Here is a 10,245-nt window from a genome sequence, read left to right on the forward strand (position 1 = left end):
AAGCAGGCGGTCGTGAGTTTGATCCCTGGTACCAATAAAAAAAAAAAAAAAAAGATTTGTTTCCTTGTCCACAGCCTTCTAGGCTGTAAAACTTATGCATGGGTCACCATTTCATCCCCAAGAGCTGTCTCAACATTTAGAAGCAACAGCACAATACACTGCTACAGAGTCTTTGCAGTCTTCACCTTCCTCTGAAATTAAACAAGGTCAGATTCAGGAATTAAGGTCTCCCAGGCCCATACCAGAAACGCAGACAAGTCTTTCAGTGTTTTCATTATCAGAAGTCTTCAAGTGTTAGAGACCATCTTCTAAATTCATGTATTTATTGTTTTAATCACTAAATAATCTGATACTGATTGAACCAAGCACTGTGTGAGGCAGTTTTAGGACAACTGATGTTATAAAATAAAGTGGCTTCCATTTAAATATGATGTGTGTGTCATATGTTTGGGAGTTTTGTTTGTCTGTTTGTTTGTTTTTGATGATACAAGGGATTGAACCTAAAGCCTGCATACTAAGCTACATCCCAAGCCCTTTTTCTTTTTTTTATTTTGAGATAGGGTTTGCTAAGTTACTCTGGTGGGACTCAAACTTGCAGTCCTCCTGCTTCAGCCTCCCAAATAATTGTGATTAACAGGTATCACCATACCCATATAAATACATAAATGTATTTATAATGTAGTGGAGAGGTCAAGGAAAAGAAAAACCAAACAAACAATACATTACATCGCTCATATGTAAAAATCTTTATTGTTGAGGAGGAAAGAGACATATTTTTAATGTAGAACTCTATAGAAACTATAGTTAATCTATAGAACCCACAGTCAATGTTCATTAGGATTGGGAATAGTCACAAGCTACTAGAAGGGAGAGCAAAGGAATCAAAGCACAAAGAATGTTATAGGAACAGAAGGGAAATAGGAGAACATGCACCTGGGATTGGGACAGGGGAGAGTGTCTCTATGATGCAGCCCAGGGTCCAGAAGTAGAATGCTGAGAAGCAAAACAAAACAAAAAAACCAAGTCACATCTTATGAACTATAAAACTGCCACTGGATACCTACTGGGTGGAAGTGTAAGAGGAAAAGGAAGTCTTACCCCTCAGTTGTCTGTGCAACCTTTGTACTAAAGGTACTTGGCCCTTCCCTGCTCCGGTGTTTATGTGCTAAATACCTGTGGCATGGTCTTAGGATCCATGAAGAAAGATGTAGTAACCAAGCTCATATAATCTGAGCACCCCCAGGATCCAGGCACACATACACACGCATTCCAGGCACCTTGATACTAATACAGCCACTGGCTTCGCAGTTCCTCATCCTCCCAGAAACCTCCCAGAGGGACAGGCACCCAGATTACTTCCTTTTTCAGCAGTTTCACATGAATGAAATAAGATGACACAGTGATCTATGTTGATCCATCTCATCTAATGCCCTTTAAATGCCAGCCTGCAGGGACTTTAAGTGCTATTCTGCCTGGCACCTAGTAGGTTGCTAATGCTCCGTGAATGGTAAGATTATGAAGGCTGCAATTACAGACCCAGTCTCTCTGAAAGAGCCTGGATTCACCAGCAACATTAAAACTGGATTTCCACAATGAACTTGTTTTTGCCATTTGTATAAAATACTATGGCAAAATTGCACTGTAATTATTTTTATGGCCAGTGTATAATGCTGGAAGAGAGTATGCCATCCAGATATAGCTGCCCATATAATTATCTGGTCATTGGCAGGACTGAAATAACCATCTAAGGAGAGCAAAATGATACAGTTAAGTACCATGTAATCAGTGAGTTGCAGTTATTACAGATTTTGTGCCCTCTCACCCAACAGTAGATGGGGGCCAGACCTAGTCTCTAGGCCAGAGGAGTCATGCACAGGTGACAGCAGCAAGAGTCAGCTTCTTGAGTCTCAGGCTTGCCCCTTGGGACCAGTAGGGAAAAAGAATACTCTCTGTGATTACCGGGTCTTCCCAATCTCTCTCCTCTTCTCCTTTACCCGCCTCTGCCCCTGTTTCTTTGGAAATTAGTGAAACCAGTTGAGCTGCTATTGCTGTGTGTGAGTAGACCATATCCAGGAGAAGGGTTCTGTGTGTTTTGACTAAACACTTCCCTGAGGCTCTGTCACACTCATAGACAACTGAGGAATCTGTCAGCCGGCTCAGGCCTGAGGTCCACCCCAGGCATAGACAGACCAGAACCAGTCAGGGGAAAGCCCACCCCTCCCATGCCAGCAGAGCTGTAATAGAGCCAATATACAGCATTGCGTGATAACCTGAACAGTTCACCTATATTCCACCCTTCACACTGCAGCCCTGAGAGATACTGGCATCACCCTCATCGCTCTCATTTTTCAGATGAGGAAAATGAGATGCAGAGGATTACATAACTCAGCAAAGGGACACAGGCAGAGAATGGTAGATCCAGGATTTATACTCAAGCCAATCTCCAATTCATTATCTGCATAGAGACACTAAAATATGTTTTCCAGCTACTCCCATTAGACTTCAGAGTGCCTTGCATTTCTTGCCAAATCACCCTCATGTCTAACTGAGTTCTGTGCCCATAACCCAGGATTCAAAACCAAAAGGTTTAATGTGCCCAGGAGGCAAATGCTTCATCTATGAACTGTACATATTATCTGCAATTATCAGATGACAATCTCTCCATCTTTTGCACATATACCGAAGAACAGGGTCCAAACAATGTAAAGCTGCCCCTTGAGAAGCCCCAGGGAAGCCTATCTCTCCCCATCTCCCACCACTCACTTCTGCTGCTGACTAATCAGTGGGGTCCATGACACAGAAGAAAAAATGAAAAAGAGTGACGGGCATGTGTGTGTGTGCATGTCTGTCTCTAAGCATCTCTGTGTTTGGGAAACAGCATGCTGGGCACTAGCTGTGTATTTTAGGGTACATTCATAAGCATAAATGCTTATAGCATCCAAGGAAATGCCCAAGTAGCAACTCACTTACACATCCATGCACACACACACACACACACACACACACATAACTCAGTCCCCTCTCCTTGCTCCTGTTAACAGTCCTTACCTCATTCTGCACTGGAGGCATACTTGAGGGTGCCAAAGCCAGGGATGTTCTCTTGATTCACATCAGTAGAAGTGTCTGGGGTGAAGTAAATCGTGTAGTTAAGAGAGATTCTGATGAATGTCACCTCTACCCTGACCCAACAGGGAAGGACTGGTTATTGAGGTCAACATTGGAAAGAGTTGGGAAATGGAGAAGAAACAGACTCTCCCTGTCCCTTCCTCCTATCCACAGCAAAAGGTCCTCCACTCTGAGTTCTGTGAGGGCATGACTGTGAATCTAAGCTGATTGGGAAGAAAGGGGCAGAAAGACTTACTACAACCAAGAAAAGTCTTAATCTTCTCTTTGGTAACAAATAGGAGACACTTGACTTATGTCATATCCTCATCAGAACCCAAACCATTCTCTCTCACACTCCTACCTGCTTGGCTGTTCCTCTTCCCCATAAGTCCCACAAAGAAATCATGCATGTCACCTGCAAAAAAAAGGCGAACATGGTCAACAGACAGAGAGATAGTTCATCCTCTATATCCACCCTCTGCACATCTCAAGAATCCTCTGTCCCAAGAGGTGTCTGGCTTAGAGTCCTCACAGTCACCTCTTGTTCCATTTGGTTCCCAGCAAGCAGCCAGTGGAGGAAACTCCTCATGACCTTCACACCTGCTTCTTTCCTTGTTCTCAGTGGCCCCTCCCACTTAGGAAAAGCTCACTGAGAAATTGTAGCTGGCATATTGTCCACACCAGCTGAGACTGGCCCGGCCAAAATGCCTTCTGGGCCCCATGTCTGTGGAGCTCTGGGCAAGCAGTCAACAGACTTAGAAAAAGAGAAGAGGATACTCACGTTTCTGGGGAAGGGATGATTCCTTAGGATCTGAGAAATCAACAATAAGTGTGTAAATGAGGAGTGGATGTTGGAAAGGGACAATGGGGATGAGGCCCAGATCAAAATTCTTACCAATTCATTGAGCCAACCCACCTCCCTCCCACCCAAAGGGATCTTCCAGGCCCATCTAATCAGAATCCCACCACTTACACCCTGTCCCTGGGGCTGCCTCCTACCCATGCTAGCCTTGCTCAGCACTTTCAGCAATCCTTCCAGAGAAACTGAGCGGCTGTCGTAGAGTCTCCGAAGCAATGATGGGGGCAGCTGGTAGAGACCTGAGTCCTTGTAGAGGAGAGGAACAGAGAAGACTGAGGCAGGAGACTTATACGTCATCCACTCACTGTTTTCCTACACAAAACAGCCTCGTCCTGAACCCGTGACTGTAGAATCCCAAACTTATTTCCTTCAGGATTTTCTCTAGTTTTCTAGCAACTTGGGCACAACAGCACACATGTCACCACCTAGTTAATTACAGTTTCAGAGAGACAGTGATGATCATGTTTTGAGATTCTCATCTCAAATCTCAGAAGTACATCTCTCCAGAACCCAGGCATCCTTGTGCTGCCATCCATACTCAGAAGTGTCTTTACCAGGATACCCCATATATATTAACCCAGTTACAGGGGCCCACATTTATCCCTACCCTTCCTGCCCCAATTCCACTTATCCTCACAGATACTAAGGAAGAAAGACAGGAAGAGCAATCCCTGTCTTTCATTAACAAAGAGGGATACAGGGAACATTTCATTGCCCAAGGTCCCATAACAAGTTTGTCTCTGAAGAATTCAGATACTCTGACTAGCCCAGGCTGGACCTTTGTAGCTCCAAACATAGAATTCAGCCTGTATTTGGCATTCCCAGAGCATTTTTGAATTTTGGATCTGGTACAACTCTACCACCTGCAAGGTTGCACTGGTGATCTGTCTGTCTCTCTCTATGTCTCTCTCTCTCTCTCTGTCTCTGTCTCTCTCTCTCTCTCTCTCTCTCTCTCTCTCTCTCTCTCTCTGTCTCTCTCTCTCTCCCTCAGCCCAGCAAACAGCTTCACAGCAGCCACTTTCCCCAAATTGTTCAAATTCTCTGCCCACCTCTTATAATGAGATGCTAAACAGACTGGATTTGGAAAAGCAGTTAGACTTCACAAACTGAATTTGTAATGAGTCCCACCTGTAATCATCTTAAAAGCATTTGTAGCAATGTAATTGCTATCATTTCAAAACCTTGAAAAGACTTACTCGTTGCACCTCACCCTGCATCCTCTCCCTGCACTCCAACCCTAACAATCCTTATTATTTTCCTTAGGAGAGCTTTGGAAATCAGGGCTTAAACTAGATTTTTGTCATTTGTTTTACATTTTGCTATCCTGACTAAGCTGAGGCTAAGGACAGGCAAGGAAAAGGAGAGAAGAAGGAGAGTTGGGATTTTAGAAGCACCTGTTTTCCTACACAAAACAGCCTAAGCAGAGGATAGAGGAACTTATTTGCATTTTGAAAATAAAATAGTACACATAATCTATAGATGAAGTAGTATGTAAATGCCCACATGAGAGACATTCTGATTGTTTCATACCATCTAAAAGATGGAAATGATCTGTCCCCTGCCGAGGGGCAGAACCTGAGCCAGATTACAAAAAGCCTTAGCCCACCCTAGTTCACCACTCACAGCACCATCCAATCAAGTCATCAGTCAGTTAACAAACCACAACATATTTGCAGGACATCTTCTACGACAAAATGTCCAAGATACACAGAGAGACAGAAATATAACCTGGAGAGAGTAGGTACATGAGAGGACTAGAGAGGCAGAGAAATTCACAAGACAAAATGCTCTCAAAAGGAATATCCATCCAACTCCCAACCCTGCCTGCCAAAATTTCCCCTTACAACTGTCCAGACATGCAGGACCCCTGATCCCCGTGATACTTCCAGGACTCTGGAAGAGGGTCCCTTACCTTGTTGTGGGTCCCACTGGGCACCACCTGCTCCTGTGACTCCTCACAAACATCCCCAAAGCTTGAACATAGACTAAGGACCAGGATGGCTGCAAACAGCAGGGTGCTCCTCATGGTGACTGGGAGGCCTCAGGTACAGCAGAGCGGTCTGAGGACGTGTAGACAAATAACCTGGCTCAATCAGCTATCAGCCTGCTATCAGCCCCAAATGTCCCATCCAAGCCCCAGTCTGGAAAAAGGGTAAAATGCATCTCTGTAGGAGTTCATCTTTTGAGTTTCTCTGCTCTCCTACTAGATACATTCCCAGGATATACCCTGGGACACAAGCAAAGGTGCTGTGGTCCGGGACTCTGGCTTCCAAGGAAGATAGGTTTGTATGACATGAATAGGTCTGTTTTCACCCTGAGAAAAGGTCCTGGATACTATTTTCAGGTATTAGATAACCAAGGCAACACTTTCTGGTACAGAAGAATCAGTCTATCCCATAAGGCTCCAACCAACCTATTTACCTTCCCATTGCCCTGTTTGCCTATCAAAGGTTGCCCTCCTGCATTCTGTCCTGGCTGTGGCCCTTGGTGCCAGATTCAGTCCATCCCACAATGTCCCCCTGTCCTACCTGTAGAGTTGCTCTGAGCCTGATGCTCTGATTGGCAGGATCAAGGAGCTGGCTGGTAGCACTCCTCACTCCCCACACACTGCTGCAGAGCTAGAGGAAGAGAAAAGCAGAGTGGAGGGGATCTGGGAGTGGCAGGAACTCAGTCCCAGCTCCCTGATAAAGGCTCTGGGAGGGTCTGGGGGAGCTGAGGGGAGGGGCTGAGAGTCACCAATCCCAGGGTGGCTGCAGAGGAGGAGGGAGCTTGGAAAAGGGGGAGGATGCAGACCGCAGCCACACACCCAGACACACACACCCTGCAAGATACACACACACACACACACACACACACACACACACACGCACACACACACACATACGCACACACATAGACCCAACAGTGAGCTGAAGCTGTCCGGCAGCCTGCTTTCCAACTGCACCCTAGGTGGCATTCTAAGGAATGTTCTTGTGCTTGTCACAATATTGCCATGCCAGGTCTAGCTCAACAGGTGCGACCTTTGTGTTTGCCCACCAGCTCCCTGCTCTTAAAACCTCCAAGCTTGACTTCTAGGCTAACACAGTTCAAGCAGATGCCTCTCTGCCCCTGCCACCACCAGGAACTCCAGTCTGGGGACTGGGTATGAGCCTGGCATCTCCACTCTCCCTTTCTTCAACATACGCCACAGTCTTCACTCCAGGCACTCTGCTGTTACTTCTCCACGCCGCTTAATGCAGAGCCCTCCATCTGCCCCCCTCTTCCTCCAGGCCCCACCAGTACTGATGTCACTCCCCTGAGCCTCCCACCCTCTCCTTTCCTTCTGACCTTGTGTCGGCCTGACTTAGTTGCATCCTATCTTCTATCCCTCCTGCTGTCTCTCCCTGACTGGAAAGAAAGGTAATGGCTGAGCTGTTACCTAGCCCTGCGCCACCCCCTCTGCTCTCAAATTCATCACTTAAATTGCTTCCCTGTTCCCTCAGCTACATCTTCCCCACTCTAACCATCTCCCTGAAACTCAGATGTCTTACCCTCTGACTCTTAAGCCCCTCTCCACACCCCACACAGGGGGCTTTGCTACTTGTTGCACACCCAAGAGAGAAAGCCCCAGGGGAACAAATCAGCGCTAAGACCAGAGAGCAGACCTAGAGAGACCATGATGCCAAAGAGCTAGAGGAGAGGCACAGAGAATACCGGCCTCTGAGCAAATGAGGGGTCCTGTCCAGCATTTGTAAGAGGCACCAGAATTTTTTTGCTGCGTGTGTGTGTGTGTGTGTGTGTGTGTGTGTGTGTTACTGTGAATTGAACCCAGGACCTTCTCATTGAGCTACAATCTCAACCATTTTTAATTCTTTATTCTGAGATAGGACCTCGCTAAGTTGCCCATACTGAAGTAACAATCTTCTGCTTTACCCTCCCAGAATGTTGGGAGGGTGCTGGGCTTAAACATTCTCCAGGTACTTTGGCATAGAGCAATGTGTTTTCCTCAACTCTAACATGTAAGTGGGACATTCTCCTATGTTTCTGATGAGAAAGAAAACCCAGGAAGTTCAGTCACCAGCTGCAGTACTTAGTACTTAGCTATTAATCAGCAGAGAACAGCCACAAATTCAGGTTCTTCTCACTCTGAATCTCCCATTCTTCTTACAACACTGGCGTGAACACTGACCTGTGAAGGAATAGTTAACCTTTCCAAAGGAAACAGATGGCCCACCTCTCTGAGAAGAAGCGAAAACGGTAACTTCATCTTGTGTATACTACAAATACTTTTTTCAGACAGGGTCTCATTCTGTAGTCTAGACTGGCCTTGAACTCACTTTGTAGCCCAGGCTGGCCTGGAACCCACAACAATCCTCCTACCTCAGCCTCCCAAGTGCTGGGATTACAAGCATGTACCACCACTCCAACTGAAATACTTCTTCTTAACAAGGCCTTCCCCTAAAGTTTCAACTACTCTACAAGTCCATATAACCCTCTCCTGCTTTTTTTCTCTTTTTATGTACTTATTACATCCAACATTCTGGTGTTTTATTTGTCTCTCTGTAACATAGACCACCCTAAAATGTATCATAAGGGTAAGAATTGTTGTCTGATTTGTTTGCTATTGTATCCCACACTCTTGAGTATTTGACATATGATAAATAAATAATAAAAATTTATTTATAAAATGAAAAAGGAAGCCAGAGTCAAACTTCTTGTATCTCAGCCCAAAACAAGGAGATCTTCCATGGAGCCTCCCAACTACCAATGGGTTCTAAAATATTTTCTTCACATCTCACTCTCCCTGGGACTTGGACCATACTATGAGAAATCATCCTGACTGCACAGGGCCCCATGTTCACCCCAGAATGAGGGCAGCAGCTGGACATCAAGGCCTCTTTATTATATGCGTGGCTAATGAGGCCTCATTAAAAGCTTCTCTCATTACACAGCTAATTGCAGGGCTGTGTGGGCAAAGAACATGGGCCAGGAACATGGTCCAGGACCCAGGACTGGGAGCATTTGGTGAGAAAGGAATAGAAGTGGGAGGCTGTTTACATGCAAATGGCACAACTGGCTCATTCCTTTGAGAAGCTCAGGTGCTGTGCCTAGTTGGACTAGCTGTCTCTCTCCTTCTCTCCTACCCCTGTCTGAAAACAGAAGCCCAAACATACCCCGTGGAGGAAGTTGGGTGTGTAGGAGGAGCATAAATTGAAAACATAAAGCCTTCTGGGCCCAACTCTGCATCAACCCCCTCCCCCCACCAACCCATCCTTTCCTGCCCCCAATCCTGGCACCAGGGAAGCAGGGCTTCAGCAAAGGTCCACCATGAATAATGTCCTTTGATGATTCGGCATCTCACAGAGAATGGTAGGAGCCAAGCCTGGGGGAGCAAGAGGATGGCAGGGAGAACTGATCACCCCTTGATCTCTGGGATTAGCAAAGACTTGAAAGTGTTGACGCGAACCTAAGTCAGAGAGGTGATGAAGGAGAGAGGCATTGGAGAGCAGGAGTGGGCAGGTTTCATTTTGCCCACAAATCGTATGCAAATGTGACTGTAGAGCACCTAGGCATCCTTTTTCTTTGAAAATCTACTCTATTTAAGCCACATTTCAGATACTTTTACTGACCTAAAGGAAAAGGTACTTGGAGTCCAGAGTCCCTGGCAGAAGATCTCCCAGCAGCTCCTCCCTTTTTGTTGTCATCAAGACCAGGAAAAGATACATAGTTATGCTTAGATGAGACAGGTTAGTCTGCTAGTCTCTGAGGACAGAAGCTAAAGGCAGTCCCAGGCCAGGATTATGCACACAGTATAACCTGCACAGGTCACCATCTGCTCACCTGTGGATGCCATCACTATCCCAGAGAGGTGGTGAGGGTGACAGGGCCAGGACCACATGTAACAGTGGAGATACTAGAATATTGAAAGGTGGTAACTTCTGTTGCATCCTGTTGGAGACAACCCACCGAGCAGGAAGGAATGAGGAAAGCCCTCAGAGGTGGGGAGGAAGTGGACTGGGCCAAGAGGCCTGTACCAGAACTGGTTTAAATTCTGAGATGGTAGAGCAGCTCCTTGTCAGGGTTAGGGGAGTCCAGGCTGGCCTGTGCCCCTCAGAGGCTGGAACAACCCACACTAAGTACTGGACCAGGGAGAGGATCACAAGGGGCAAAACTCCCACTTCTCCTGTGGTAAGAAAGCCAATTGAAACCTGTAACACAAGTGGGGAAACTGAGCCCAAAAGGCATCAGGCTCCTGGATTCATTAGAGAAGAAAAGCAGACAGGAAAGAGGGAAGGGAAAGG

The 10,245-nt window shown here is 46.2% G+C and overlaps 1 protein-coding gene across 1 annotated transcript; it reads right to left on the minus strand.

The window, feature by feature from the left end:
- Nucleotides 1-727: 727 nt before the first annotated feature.
- On the minus strand, nucleotides 728-6,678 carry Tac3 (tachykinin precursor 3). Its single transcript, XM_003475961.5, has 7 exons — nucleotides 6,493-6,678; nucleotides 5,877-6,024; nucleotides 4,105-4,210; nucleotides 3,887-3,916; nucleotides 3,467-3,520; nucleotides 3,049-3,123; nucleotides 728-993 (listed from the first exon to the last, which is right to left on the minus strand). Exons 2-6 carry the CDS (start codon nucleotides 5,988-5,990, stop codon nucleotides 3,050-3,052), a joined length of 378 nt encoding a protein of 125 aa, XP_003476009.1. The 5' UTR covers nucleotides 5,991-6,024; nucleotides 6,493-6,678; the 3' UTR covers nucleotides 728-993; nucleotide 3,049.
- Nucleotides 6,679-10,245: the final 3,567 nt, after the last annotated feature.

The sequence above is a fragment of the Cavia porcellus genome, unplaced genomic scaffold, assembly GCF_034190915.1.
Source record: "Cavia porcellus strain 051 isolate PalLab524CR breed Dunkin Hartley unplaced genomic scaffold, mCavPor4.1 scaffold_8, whole genome shotgun sequence".
In the NCBI taxonomy this organism is placed as follows: Eukaryota; Metazoa; Chordata; class Mammalia; order Rodentia; family Caviidae; genus Cavia; species Cavia porcellus.

Bases quoted from the DNA above. Each gene is read 5' to 3' on its own strand.
- Tac3 (XM_003475961.5), bottom strand. From the start codon at position 5,990: ATGAGGAGCACCCTGCTGTTTGCAGCCATCCTGGTCCTTAGTCTATGT. The intron at 4,211-5,876 runs GTAAGGGACCCT...CTCCTCTACAAG, and splicing joins CCAGTGGGACCCACAACAAG to GACTCAGGTCTCTACCAGCT. The intron at 3,917-4,104 runs GTAGGAGGCAGC...TTGATTTCTCAG, and splicing joins GCTGAGCAAGGCTAGCATGG to ATCCTAAGGAATCATCCCTT.